This window comes from Mixophyes fleayi, chromosome 3 (genome assembly GCF_038048845.1).
Source record: "Mixophyes fleayi isolate aMixFle1 chromosome 3, aMixFle1.hap1, whole genome shotgun sequence".
Lineage (NCBI taxonomy): Eukaryota > Metazoa > Chordata > Amphibia > Anura > Limnodynastidae > Mixophyes > Mixophyes fleayi.
In genome coordinates this window covers 92,608,243-92,623,853 of record NC_134404.1, presented here as the reverse complement: position 1 = coordinate 92,623,853, position 15,611 = coordinate 92,608,243, and the positions used below count along the sequence as shown (strand labels likewise).

Here is a 15,611-nt window from a genome sequence, read left to right as displayed (position 1 = left end):
CTCCTTTGTGAAAACAGATGGGGAAAAAAATGTTTCAAATATCACTTTTCTTAAATTTCTATAGTTATTTTCCTAGTTTATCATTTAAGGACCCAACACTGTAAGTTTTATTTTTCCGGATATTTATGTACATAGAAAAATGTTTTGGGATTAGACTTGCAATCTTTTGCAATTTGTTTTTCATCTTAAGTTTTGCTAACCCGATTTATTTATTACATACACTATATGGACAAAAACATTTGGACGCTTGACCATTACACCAACAGGGACTGCAATTACGTTATATATTCAAATATGAGATAATGGGCTTAGCCCAAACCCTGAAAAACCAGCCCCATACTATTATCCCTCCTCCACCAAACTTCACAGTTGGCATAATGCAGTCAAGCAGGTAACATTCTCCTGGCATCCACCAAAGCCAGACTTGCCCATCTGACTGCCAAACAGAGAAGTGTGATTCATACATGACTCTACAACTATGGAATCAGCAGAGCATTGGAGACTTTACGCACCATGCGCCTTAGCAGTCATTGACCCCGCTCTGTGATTTTTTACGTCGTCTGAGTTGCTGCTGTTCCTAAACGCTTCCACTTTCTAATAATATCACTTACAGTTGACCGTGGAATATCCAGCAAGGATGAAATTTCACTGCAAAGGTGGCATCCTATCACAGTACCAAGCTTGATCACAAATGTTTGTAAATGGAGACTGCATGGCTAGGAACTTGATTTTATACACCTCTGGCAATGGGTCTGTTTGAGACACCTCAATTCAAAATCTAACATGTGTGGCCAAATAGTTTTGTCCATATAGTGTATGTAACAAAGGTAACAGAAGTCAGATCTTTAAATCCCGGGCATCCGCTGGACCAAGGCTCAGAGAAAGATGGTATTCAAATGGTAAAAGATGTCCGTCCCTTTTTCACTCAGTAATAGCTCCAACCAATGCGTTGCGACCAACAATAATTACAGTAATTTCATCCAGCACTGGATCGGGTATTACTCACTGTGGACCAGTCCATATTACCCCTAGGAATTTCAAGTCTTTCATTTGTAGATCTCTTGCCACCAAATCGTGAATGACAAATGGTGTATTAATTGAATAGCCCTATGGAACTACTGTCGCAGTATAATGCTGTCCATTGCAAGTGAAAGCAAATTGAACTTGACTCTCAGGTGCTATAAAAATGGAAAATGCTTTGGCCAAATCCACCACCACTTGCCACTCACTGACTGTTTCAGTAATCTTTTCTACCGCAGTAACCATATCCGGAATACCGACGGTGGTGCTACCTTGTTCAATCCCCTATAATTGTTAAGCAATAGGATACATCTTGTTTATTTTACTGTGAAGACTGGAGAGTTAAATGACTGACTGTGGGTGTGAAATCTCCAGCTCCTAGTAAAACTTGCACAGCCTTTGACATTTCTTTCAGACCAAATTGTAGCCGGTATTGTTTGAGATTACCTGGCTGTGGAAGAGGAGGAATATACACTGGGAACCGTTCAGCCAAACCTCTCTCAAAAAGCTTCACTGCAGACACCATGCAGGATCTTACAGAACATCCAAACACATAAGTTCCACTTTCAGTGTGCATGGCTTGCCCACACAAAATATTCATACCAATTATGTTGCCTGGAAGTTCAGATACCAACACCTGTGTCACACGCCGCTCTCCCGCGGCTACCACCTGGTAACCTGACCATCTACTCATTCCTTATTCCCCGCTTTCTTCCCCGGCTGTCAGGTCGGCTCTGCACATGCGCGAGTGATCATCTCACCTGTGCTCACCTGCTCCGCACATCCATTGGTTGCCTCTCATTTATAAGGCTCCTCCCAACACCTCTTAGTGCTGGTTCTTTTCGTCAGACTCCTGGCCTGGAAGTAGCTCATGCACCCCCACTCGCTCCTCTGCTCTCCTAGCATGCTGCCGTGGATCATCACTTACCTGCTCCACTCGTTAGTAGTAACTACTGCAGATCACCGCTCTCATCTCTCCAAGTGTGCTGCCGCAAACCACCCATTACCTGTGCCACTCGTTAGTGGTGACAACAGCAGATCATCGCTCCAAGTGTGCTACCGCAGACTATCGCTTATTTGCTCCACTTACTTAGTGGTAACTACCGCAGACCATCTAATTTATCTCTCTATGGATTATAACAGGGCATCGCTCGGCGCTCCCACTCAGTAGTGGCTAACTAGTGCCTACCTCTTTCTCTGAATTTGGTTCTCTATCACTGCTAACTGGGAACTTCCCTAGAGGGCCGCGACCTGCAGGGTTGAAGCTGCCTTGCGGGAATCTCTGGTGAAAACCTTCCGCTTTGTTAGATTCCGCGCCTCTGGGTGGAGTACCGCCAATCTCAGTTAAGACCAGAAGGATCCCACTCATCCTAGTGAATCCTGACAACTTGTGTTTTGACTTTTGGAACTTTGCCAGTTTGGAGCCTATAGTGAATCTTGGCTGCCCATGTCTGTTGACCCCACCCCTCCCCCCCCCCAAACCTTCCACAGCAACCGAGTGTGCCTGTTGTGTATGCTGTAGTTCTGTGTGGTTGTGTTTGGCCTGGCCAATAAATTGCCACTGACACATAGGGGTGTCGATCCCTTGGCTTCAACAAACAAATAATAAAAGTCAGTAGCTGCTGCCTGGGATCTGCCTTGCTGTCAGTAAGGATTGGGAATGTCCCACCCCCTCCCAGTTTCGTATATCTTGGCTAAACCTTGCACCTCCCTACTGAGAGCAGAGTAAGGGCCAGGATTAGATGTTTGAGGTGAGGCTGTGGGTGTTACAGGGGAGTAGTCTTCTATATCACTAACTGTCACCTTCACCTTCTCAGTCCTTTCCACCACTTGAAAAGTTCAGTTGTAGTAATTCCATATATATCTTTTTTTCGCACTCCAAAAAAGTCCAAAAACAATTGCCTATGTGTCAGTTTAAATCTATTTGAAGATTGACTGTCTTCCTCTGAAAATCTTTTCTCTCTACAAGATTTTGTTGTTTTGTATTTCTCTAACTCTCCTAACTGACCTAATAGTGATGCAGCAAGAAAAACAGTACTACCAGTGGACATTGTATGCAGCATAGTGAAAAGAGCTGCTTTTAATTGGGGCGCAGTGGTTAAAAGCTTATTACGGTTTACTGAAGTAAAAAGAGTTGCATCAGGACCATCCCTTTCAGTCCGCACAGAATACACACCCTATTAATGGATTTCAAGTAATCCAATTCATGCATCCCCACTCATGCAATCTTTGTAATCCTTGTCCTAGCTCATACCATACATTCATATCAACCACTACTGTAGGTGTGTCATATATTTGTGCTTTAGAATCTCAAATCAGATGCAGCAATGTGAAATTACAGTCTGTGAATTGTGCTCTTCTCATTTGAAATCTGACCCTGGGATCATTACACACTGCTCCCAAACTCATAGCTTCTCTTTTTAAAGAGAAGTCACTTCATCAGCACCTAGTCCCATAGTGTCAATACCCATGTCAGCAATCCTTATTAGGATGTTGTTTATATTTAAACCCAATCTCACTACCTTCTCCAGCAGAATAGCTACATGTTTCTTCCACCAATCCCTGCAGTGCCCTGATCCTTGTAATTGTGATCTACATCTGACACATTAGCAGCAGTAGTACCAGTTCTTTGTGTCACCTCTCTCCTTTTATCATCATCATCAACATTTATTTATGTAGCACCAGCAGATTCCGTAGCGCTTTACAATTGGGAACAAACAGTAATAAAACAACACTGGGTAATAAATACAGAGAGGTAAGAGGGCTCTGCTTGCAAGCTTACAATCTACGGCACAATGATTTAATACACTAGGGTAAGTGCTACATCATATTGAATATTTGTCCAGCTAGAATGCAAAGGTTGCATTTATTGGGCTGTATGCTAAGTCACACAACTATCTGGTTAAAGGGTTGCTGTCTTGTGTTCGCTGTGTAGAGGGTGGTAATAGAGTAACCTAGAGAGATTAAGAGGGTGGTAGAGAAATATTATAAACCTGTCTGAAGAGGTGGGTTTTCAGAGAACGCTTCAGGGTTTGAAGACTAGAGGAAAGTCTTGGTGCGAGGAAGTAAATTCCATAAAATGGGTGCAGACAGAAAAAAAGTCCTGTAACAGAGAATGGGAGGAAGTGGTGAGAGTGGAAGAGAGACACAGATCTTGTGCAGAACGGAGTGGTCTAATTGGGAGATATGTTGAGGCAAGTTAGGAGATGTATGTTGGTGCAATTTTGTTGACGGCCTTGTATTTTAGTAGAAGAATTTTATATTGGATTCATTGAAAAACAGGCAACCAATGTAGAGACCAATCTAGCCGCAGCAATGCAAAATAGAGTGTAGGGGCTCGAGTCTGATTTTAGGAAGACCAGTAAGGAGGGAAGTACAATAGTGGATTCGGAAGATGATGAGTGCATACATTATAGGTTTTGTAGTGTCTTGTGAGAGATAAGTGCGTATTCTGGAAATTTTTTTAGATTATTGCAGCATGATATAAATATAGAGTTGATGTGGGGAACAAAGGATAGATGCGAGTCAAGGATTACACCTAGGCAGCGAGCTTGCAGGGTGGGATTTATGGTCATGTTCTCAACAGAAATAAAAATGTCAGGCAGCAAGCTTCTATTTTTGGGTGGGAATATTACTAATTCTGTTTTATAAAGATTTAGTTAGAGTTGGCGAGAGGACATCCAAGATGAAATGGCAGAAAGACAGTCAGTAGTGTGAGACAACACAGATGGTGAGAGATCAGGAGAGGATAGATAAATTTGTGTATCATAGATATGATACTGAAATCTAAAGAAACTTATTTGTTTTCCAAGAGAAGTGGTGTAGATAGAGAACAGCAGAGGACCTAGGACTGAGCCTTGTGGTAGTCCAACTGATAAAGGAAGCAGAGTGGAGGTTGTTTCAGAGAAATTAACACTGAAAGAGTGATTATATAGGTAGGATGAGAACCAGGATAGGACAGTGTCTTGAAGACCTAGGGATTGTAGCACCTGTATGAGGAAAGAGTGGTCAACAGTATTGAATGCAGCAGAGAAATCCTGGAGAATTAGAAGAGAGTAATTACCTTTAGTTTTAGCTTTGATAAGATCATTGACAACCTTGGTCAGCGCAGTCTCTGTGGAATGTTGAGAGCAAAAGCCTAATTGAAGAGGGTCCAATAGGTTGTTTGCAGAAAGGAAACATGTGAGGTGAGTGTAGGCAATTCTCTCGAGAACTTTGGAGGGGCATGGGAGCTGAGAGATGTGGCGGTAATTTGAGAGAGAGTTTGGGTCAGAATTTTGTTTTTTCAGAATAAGAGTAATCAATGCGTGCTTGAATAGTGAAGAAAGATAACTGTAGAGAGAGATAGCTTACAGATTTTATGTAGAGGTGGAATGAGCACACAAGACAAGGACCTACCAATTTGTGAGGGTTTGGGATCAAGAGAACAGGAGGTAGGGTAGGAAGATAAGAAGAGACTAGAAACTTCCTCTTCATTTTTGGGATCAAATGAAGAGCGGGTTTCTGAGGATGCTGGGAAGGAATTGAGATAATTGCTAATCGAGGGAGATGATACCCTTTCAAGTCTAATCTTATTAATCTTGTCCCTGAAATAGGAAGCAAGATCCTGGGCACTGATGGTAGTCGGAGGGTTTGGGGTGGGATGATTGAGAAGAGATTTATATGTGTTAAAAAGGCATTTGGGGTTAGAAGCCTGAGCATAAATGAGAGATTGGAAGTATGCTTGTTTAGCAGTGTCCAGAGCACTTCAATAGTAATGGTAGATAGCAGTATATGAGCTGAAATCAAAAGAGGTACAAGATTTACGCCAGTGATGTTCATCTCTATGAGAAAGTTTTTGTAGATTTTGTGTTACTTTAGTATGCCACAGTTGACAACAAAGTCTAAGCGGAGTATGAAGAGTCACTGGAGCCACTTGATCAAGTGCAATTGCTAGGGTATGGTGAAAATGAAGAACTGCCATATCAAGGGAGGACAATGTAGAAATTGGGGAGAGAAGGTTTTGGAGAGATGTTGAAAACTGTTGAAATTCAATAGATTTAATATTCCTGCGGGTATGAGGAGGCTTGTAAGAGTTTGACACCAGGGAGGTTAAAGTACTGGGAGTGAGTGAGTAACTAATAAGGTGGTGATCCGAGAGGGGGTAGTGATAATGGAATATAATTATCACCACACCTCTTCAACTTCAAGCTCCTCATCAGATTCACCCTCTTTCCCTGACAATTCAGCTACAGACTCCCAATCCCTTCGCTGAATCAGAGTCCTCACCCTACAGGGTTTTCTTCTCTTAGCATTTATTACATTGGAAAAACATCTCCCTTATGCTTCTCTAAATCTCTTAAACAAGTGTGGATGAGAATTAGCTGCTCTGTAACTTGTAAAATTAATTTTCTACACTTTCTCTATGCTTTGTCTCATCTTGTAGTGCTTGCACAGAAATCCACCCTACATTTGTGGCAGCCTTATGCTAAATGGTATTATATCGAGACAAATCTAAAACATAGCGGCATGGTAAGGATCTACCAATTGTACCTGTGCTACATATTACACTCGTGAGCAATGGGAGCCCAATGTCCTGACTCAGACAGGTGGTACTCATATTTCTGAAGACCACAATTCCGACATCAATGACATTGACAGGAAAATTCTGAATGCTGTAATGCTTACCTGCACTCAATTACGACTTCCCCAAAAAAATTAATATCAACAATTCCGGCATGAAAAGATATGGTCAGTGACATTGACGTCACTTGGAATAGCGACTGTTAGATTTATATTATTAATTGTCCAATTCGAGGACCTCACGGGTATGTAATATGTTTTAGAAAGGGATAAACATATTACTCATCCCTGGGGTCCTCGTATTCCCCTTTAATAGCATAAATCTAACAGTCACGTTTCCAAGTGACGTCAATTTCATGGATGGTATCTTCTTATGCCAGAATTGTTGACAGTCTTTTATTAAGAAATCGTAATTGAGTGCAGGTATTCATTACAGCATTTGGAATTTTCCTGCTGATATCACTGGTGTCGGGATTGTGGTCATCTCTAACACCTACCCCACACATTTAAACACCCATGGAGGGAGTGGACTCTCATTCTTTTGACTTTCTTTCCATGATTTTTTTCCATTTAAACATTTTCACTAAACAAATAACCGCAGTCTAATATCTTTGCTCAGTTTATACAACATAAACCACCTCTAACACAGCAGAAATGCCAAGCAGTACAATAAGCGCAATTTGGATAGTAAGAATTTTATCTGTCATTAATTGCAATGCCACACCCCAATTCTGGTACCAAATGTCGCAGGATGGACAATAACTCTTATGTTCTAGGATGAGTTTACAATGATTGACAGACAACAATTTTAAAATGGATAATACAAATGTTTACTATAAAACATACATATAAAAACAATAGATACTTAGCTGATGAATAGAAATTAATTGTGGAGAAATGTCTTGATCTGAGGAGCCCATAGCTTTGATAGCACTCAGCAAAGTCATGATGACAGTTTTCTCAACAATGCTCCAACTGAAGGTAAATCTATCTGGGTGTTCACTGCTTAATAATACTTTAAATCCAACAACCATCTTCTCCCCCTTTGAGTCTAGTTTAAATTTTTTTTTTTTTACTGGACATATAGAAATGTCTTTGTACTAATAGGGATCATTGTATAAATGTTATCTATAGAACAGGGGGGCTTGCATGAGTCACGAACAAATCAATCCTGTTAACCCTTTACATAAGAATTATTCCTTATATGTATGTAATTAATACAAAGAATTGGCTTAGATAATTAATTTACAAATATTCACTTTAATAGTATAAGAGACAATCATACAAATGAGTAGAGAAAGATAGAAAAAATGCACCAGGTATAATCATTGAGCGCTACCCCTCAATTTATCATATAATAGGCAATATTCAAGAGCAATAAATGTCCTCTTGAAGGGTGCACTCTACATATAATATCAGAGATATCAAAAGAGAGAAAGAAAAGCAGTGTGTAATTAGAGGCACTCCGGCGTAGCACTTAGCTTTAAAACATAACTTTTATTAGATATGTATAAAGGAAAACATTGGAAAAAAAGAGACAAAATATTTAAAACATAAAGACATAAAAACAGTGAGAAAAGCGATTTAAGAATGCAATATTAATTGCATTACCTCGCTATTACCTCTAAAGCTGAAAATATTGCAGATATAGTCCAATGCGTTAAAGTAATTTCACCCTAATGGTAAGGTTCATCCTATCTTGAAACAAATAACCATTTATGGGAAAAATTCCCTGAATAGATGAAAAAATAATAGGTAAGATATTTCCCAATTGAGGTATGCTATGCAAGTGTTATCAAATAGGCTATAATTGTAGTCTGAAAAGCTTCTAGAATTGCAGGATTTTGTGAATAACCCTGCCTGATAACAAAACTGGGGCGTGATTCAAAAGAGAAGCCACAGCTTAAAAGAAAATAGATAGACGAGACGTCAACGCGCGTTTCGCTCCTAGGCTTTTTTTGCCTTGAAAAAGCTAATTTTTTTTTCCCATAAATGGTTATTTGTTTCAAGATAGGGTGAACCTTACCATTAGGGTGATATTGCTTTAGTGCATTGGACTATATCTGCAATATTTTCAGCTTTAGAGGTATTATTATTATTATTATTATTATTATTATAATCATTTATTTGTTAGGCGCCACAAGGATTCCGCAGCGCCATACATAATACAAACAGGAGACCATACAGGGTGACATAGTACAGAGCAAAAAACACAAAGTACTAATACTTCAGAACTCCGGGCAGACATATGAGCGAAGATGGAGCAGAAGAACAGGTATGGAGACAGGAGGGGAGAGGGGAAGGTAATTAATATTGCATTCTTAAATCACTTTTCTCACTGTTTTTATTCTTTATGCTTTCAATATTTTGCTCTCTTTCTTTCCAATGTTTTTCCTTTATACATATTTAATAAAAGTTAAGTTTTAAAGCTAAGTGCTACCCCGGAGTGCCTCTAGATACACACTGATTTTCATTCTCTCTTTTGATATCAATCATACAAATGAGTTAGTAAAACATTAAAAATTTCAATAGAAATAAGTTAGTCTTTCCACATTTAAATAAGCAGACATTAGGACGGATTAGGGCAGTACATTCCACTAAGGGAACAGAGATGGTATTTCAAATAAGTATTGGTGAACTCTGCAACATTCAACTAGCTGTATATTTAGGAGTGCCAAGTTCTCAAAGTCAGTGCAAAGAAGCAAGAGTCACATGAGTCAGTCATTATTACTGGCAATGAATGAATGTGCTTTGAAAGAATAGTCACAATCGCATTCTGATTAAAATCTCCGTTAGAGTGCTCATACAGTACAAATAGTTACTTAGTTACCGTACAGTCACCAATGTAGTGACACTTCAAATATTATTTCTTGTGGCTTGATGCACACAGTGCTGAGACCTTATTTGACATCTCAGAGCTTAATTTTCATTGCTTAATTGACATAGTTAATAACAAAGAAGCACATACTGGTCAAATGTTTCCTAGTATTTGGCTTTCTTTCCTAGATTAAATCTTTTTAGTTAAAATCAGCCATTAGGAGGAGTTTATTCTTCTTTGCTGCCCTTTTAGTTTGCAATTAGATTTTAGTACAATTCTTTATGCTAGATACTCATAACAAACCCGAATAATTATTTTACTTGTGTCCTTCCCTCAATGTATATCGTACCCATGAAGACTCTCTATTGATACACACTACTAATGGTCAGTTCTTAAACACTTTTTTAGGCTATACCCACTCATTGGAATTCCCTCCCTTGTACATCAAGACTTTTCCCCTACCCTCCAAGCATTCCCTGAAAACTCACCTCTTTAATTAAGCTTACAAAATTTCCAAGCAATCTTTCTAACCTTCCTAGGTTATTATATCCAATTACCATACATCTAAAGAGTTCACACAAAACTTAAATGTATTCGCCTTGTGTATTAAAAATCCCTTAGTCCTACTAACCACTTGTTCAAATTGCTATCTGGCTGGATCAATATGTAATATGTGGGAATTTTCTTCATATATTGAACTCCTATTTTCCTATAGATTGTAAACTTGTGAGCAGTGTCCTTTTACCTCTTTGTCTGTTTGTTAATAACTAGCCATGTTTTATTACTATGTTTGTTCCCAATTGTAAAGTGTTGCAGAGTATACTGGCGCTATGTAAATGTTAATAATAATAATAATAATAATAATAATAATAATAATAATACATTACCTTACTTTAAGTTTAAAGCCTAATTCCCTGAAATTATTTTTTTTCCCGAACCATCCACCTTCCTGTGATGTTGCCATCCTGCTGCAAAATGGTAACCCTGAATACACATTTCCTAATATCAGCCAACTTGGCATATTTATTGGGTTGTATCAGAAATACTTCCCTGACACTCTTCCCTCTATGCATTCTTCTAACTGTAACATAGCTACCTACCTCAGCATCTTGTTTCCTCATATCCTACCCCATTCTACATTGGCCGCAATCAGTGACTGTTCAGTGAGCAACAAACTTAATTCCATGTTGTTTAAGAACCTCAGTGTTGCCATTTGCTCATTTAGATCTAGAATCTCCAGTTGAGCAATTTGATCACAACATGCACAATGGTATTCACCCTCGACCAGTCGTTCCAGAAGAGTGTACATAGCAAAAGTTGCATTTGGGTGACATTTTGGAAAATATGCTGACACATGTAAATATTTTTTCTACTACAACTCCACTAAGTTTGTTGTTTTTCATATGTCATGTTATTGCCATATTTCATATGCAATACCAACTCAATTCATTAATATGTAAATATAATACATGATAACTTTTTATTACCTTATTAGATGAACAACAGTGAAGGACGCCTTGATGATCACAATCTTTCTTGCCCAACAGAAGATGATTACAAGTACCTGGTGTATATGTCTGTCTACATCATTGTTTTTCTCAACGGGTTGTTGTTTAATGGAGCAGCCGTATATGTTTTTTGCAGGATCAGAAAAAAGAAAGGAATTTCAACTATATGCTTACAAAATCTCGCAGTAGCTGATCTTCTCTTCATTTTTTTTCTGCCACTGAGGATAACCTACTATCAGCAAGCAGGAACTTGGATTTTTGGAGACATCCTGTGCCGCATCACTACATTCTCTTTCTTTTTCAGCATGTACTCCAGTATCTTTTTCTTGGCTCTTCTGAGTGTATTCCGATATATGTCAGTGGTGCACCCTGGAAAGATTAACGTACAGAAAGTAATAATAAGTTGTGCATGTGTCTGGGTTTTTACAGGTGCCAGTACATCACCCTTCCTACTTTCTGGTACCAGCGTCCGGGATGGTGTTGTAAGGTGCTTTGAGCCCACTCTAATGTCAGCATGGAAAAGAATAATGTATATGAACTACTATGCTTTGGTTGTTGGATTTATACTCCCACTATTGGTGATTGTCGTATGCAATGGGCTACTCATCAAACACATAATATATATGCCCATGGAGAAGAAAAGTATTAGAAAACAAGTTACTATGATTGTCTTGGTTCTTCTGGTTTGCTGTGTTTGCTTTTTGCCATACCACATTCAGAGGACAGTTCATTTACACTATCTATTTCATCACCCAGACATATGCAGCTTACACAATATCCTGCAGAAGACCGTTGTTGCAACACTGTGTTTAGCTGTACTCAATACCTGCTTGGATCCTCTGCTGTATGCATTCATAGGCCATGGATACAAATCATGGCTACTTTTAATATGTATGCCCAAGAAATCTCTCACTGCAAAAACGACATCTACTGACTTAAGTGGTGTCAGTCAGATAATGGCAGAAGAAGTTCAAATGACTGAATGCACGCGAGAACCCAGTAATGAGACCAATGCTTCTCTGATAACATCTTTGCATACATGAGGACACACAACGTTTGTTGTGAAAGTTTTATAAAGATGTTTTTCTATATTTTTTTAATCAATTGTATTGAGTTTTATCAAATAAAGCATATTCACAATAGTGTAGTACTCTTATTGTAATAGCAAAACATGTCCCAAACAAGGATACCATGCATAAAACTAACAGGGGTAAAAACAGAGAAGACAGAGGAGAGACACTAGGGGAATCATGTCCAGGATAAAGGGAAACAAAGATCTTGACAAAAAGCCTGAACGGGTTTTGTATAAGATAATGATAAGATGCATTTTATGTTGTAATTTTGTGTAAAAAGCTAGTTTGTTTTTAGAAAATACATAATAATAACCTATGTACTTCAAATTGGTTGGCCTTCCTTTTAGGTGAGGGGCCCATTCAAAATCTTGTTGTTATGATTGGAAAAAACAGAGATGGGTAGAGAGAACTCGTAACCATTTCAACTAACAACAGTGATGGATGGGTAGAGAGAACTGGCAGTTATTACAGCCAACAACAGAGATGGATGGGTAGAGAGAACTCGCAGCTATTACAAACAACAACAGAGATGGATGGGCAGAGAGAACTTGCAGCTATTACAATCAACAACAGAGATGGATGGGCAGAGAGAACTTGCAGCTATTACAACCAACAACAGAGATGGATGGGTAGAGAGAACTTGCAGCTGTTACAACCAACAACGTTCTCAAGCAGCTGCTGCAATAATCCTGAAAGCATCCAATATACTTCGATTTGGTTAGAGTTTCCCTTTATTTGTTTTAAACATCAAAATGGAAAATTGTGTTTTTATGCTAGGTCATACCATCTACAATTAAAGTTCACCATAACAATTGAGAATAAATTAGTTGAACTTTACTAAAAAACAGATGGATTTGTGTTCATAAGATTCAATGGATTACAAGCATCGATCATTGTCAACTAGACATTTAAATATTATTCCATCGGAATGACAGTGGCAAGTTCTGACTAATGAGCCATCTTAAGAGCCTACATTTTAAACATACTTACCAAGGTAGCCCTATTCCCCCACTACAATTTACTTCGCTTAGAATACTTATTTTCTTAAAATTTGATAGTGAAAATAGAATATGTGCCAGCAAAATCTGGCTTAGAGACCTTTAAAAGATTCGCCTCCCTAGAGGCATATTTGGAGATGCGGTAAAGGAAGCTCCTCCCCTGCTGGAAAACTTCATTAACAGAGCTGCACTGTGGGGGGATGGATTAATATTTTGTAATGTGCCATCTATCAGGTGACATATCAAATCAGGGAGCCAGCAGGGAATGAGTCAGGCCGGAATACACCAGCATTGCTTAGTATGAGCACTGAGTATGAACCCAGGGGCCCACTTGATTCACCGTCCCATGTGCATTGCATACCCTGCATCCTTTTGGTTTGTCCCATATGAAAAATGATGTGATGCTTTCACCTGCTTGTAGTGGGCTCCAAGCTCCTGATGGAGTCCTGCTTCTCATTCATATTTTTATTTTGTGTGAGCTACATTATCAAACAAACTAAATGGTAAATATGAATATAAATCACAACAGCACCACTCTTATGTACATTACCAAAAGGTCTTCTAATCGACCAATGGATAGAAACTTTAAGACTTCTTCATTATTGAAAAACATACCTTGTTATTTTAGCCAGCCACAACCTGCAGTAGCAAATTAGTTGGAGTCTCTTCCATGTATTCACAATGTTACCTAAACTCAGATGCGATAGCATTAATAGCTAGGAGAGAAAGGTGCGTACAAACTTGAGGTATAAGCAATGATGCTTCACTAAATAACTGTGTACAAGAGTCCAAGAAAGTAATGATACAATTATGTCTCAATAGGCCACAAAGTGATTGCCTGATGCGCCTTTGTCTTGTATTAGTGTTGAATTCCAATATGTTATTTCTTTTCTTTTCTCAACCATATGTTTCAATCGTGGAAAAATATGTAGTGTGTATTTCACTTACTAAAATTAAATATAATAGTGCCTCAAACAAATCTGTGTCGTAGTCTTTCTTCAGTCCACAACCCATGCATGAATCTGTTGTGGGAAACTCTATTCTCAAACAAAAAATAATAATATAGTGTAGAATGTCGTGTCAAGTGAGATCCTAACAAATGAAATCACACTTACTAGATATCCATTTTGAAGAAAACCTTAAAAGAACTTGTCGTTTGTAAAAGCCTTCTTTTTCTTAGAAATAAATAAAGAAACATAAATAATGAAGCTCCCATGTACAAAACCCAGTCAGTCCCCTTGCAATTGCACTCACTTGAGCACAGTAAATAGCCAGAACATACACTCTTCTAATGATGAGATCTGTCTTTGTATCTTCCTACCAATCAATCGTCCCTGTTGTATAGCTTAAAAGGGAGAGTAGAGGAGGCACAGACAAGTAATCCTGTTACATTACCTGTTTTTTAACAGAACAAAACAACAGTCATAATATGCCAATGACACTTTAAAATATATAAAACCACTGCCTTGAGGAAGAATGTTATGTTGAAACGCGTTGGATAAAAAAAATGAGTTTGCAGGAATCATATCAAGGCAGCATGTTTTTTGAATTAAACAAAAAACACAACATCGGTTTGTTTGAGGCACTATAATATTTAATTCTAGTACGTGTAATACATTGGTTATCACATTATAATATCACAATAATACTACACCATATATTCATTTTTTTCTCTTTTCACTACACATAGATTTACAGCTGAGAAAAAAAAGAAAACATATTGGAATTCCACACTAATACAAGACAAAGAGGCAAAAAGCAATTACTTTGTGATTTACTGAAGCATGGATGGCTCATTAATTTTGTGGACTCTTGTACACAAGTATATAGTGAGGCACCATTACTTGTACCTCTGGTTTATAGATATTAGTGTTGAAGGTGTTAGTGGCACCTTGGTTAAAGACTGGGCAGCATCAATGTGGAGAGCTTGGGAAGTTTCTTTGTTTATTTCTTTGTAGAGAAAAGTAGCTGTCAGCACAGTGAGATCAGTGGGCAAGTGATTCAAATCGCACTGACTATAGGTGTGTAGTGAAAGTGACATCTGATTGGAGAAAAAGCTTATTCACTCCAATACAGTGCCAAATTGACTCCACAGTTTATGACCTTGCTAACAGCCTGAATATGGGGCAGGTTCAGTTCTCCAACTCTGGCAGGTTTCTTCCTTACATCTGACTCAACTCCTTGAGCAGGGGCAGATTGGGAACTTAAAGTGGACTTGTAAAAATTCTTGAAGTGGCCTCATGTGAGCTGGACCAAATCAACTGTAGGTGGGGCCAACACAAAAGTAGGCAGGATTTAGAACTACTGGAATTAGGTTGTAGTAACATTTAGGAAAGCTAGATGTGATGACTCAATACACAGTGGGTCATTTCTAAAGCAATGCAGGGCAAAAACTACCCATGCTGCGTTATAAAAATACATGAATCTTTTTGCATGATCTACAGCTGGTTTATGCATCTGTGCTCAAACTTGTTTAGTTGCCTACTAACACATCTTTACAATATTCCCTTCATAGAAACATATCTCACTTTGTTTAATAAGTTTAACTATTACAAAACATGTTGGCCCAATCATATCTAATCAGTCTGTAAGAGCAGCATATGAGCACCTCACCGTACTGTTACATCTTCCC

The 15,611-nt window shown here is 38.5% G+C and overlaps 1 protein-coding gene across 4 annotated transcripts in view; it reads left to right on the top strand.

Moving 5' to 3' along the window:
* Positions 1–12,229, top strand: part of LOC142143818 (cysteinyl leukotriene receptor 2-like) — a 175,674-nt gene extending 163,445 nt beyond the window's left edge. For 3 of the 4 annotated variants that reach the window (XM_075201989.1, XM_075201988.1, XM_075201990.1), the window contains one exon: positions 10,896–12,229. In XM_075201989.1, the coding sequence (XP_075058090.1) occupies positions 10,896–11,951 (1,056 nt within the window). In that variant the 3' untranslated portion in view covers positions 11,952–12,229. Of the gene's footprint in view, positions 1–6,123; positions 8,858–10,895 lie in introns of those variants that run through there. The other variant, XM_075201987.1, reaches the window with a different exon arrangement.
* The last annotated feature ends 3,382 nt before the right edge of the window (positions 12,230–15,611 follow it).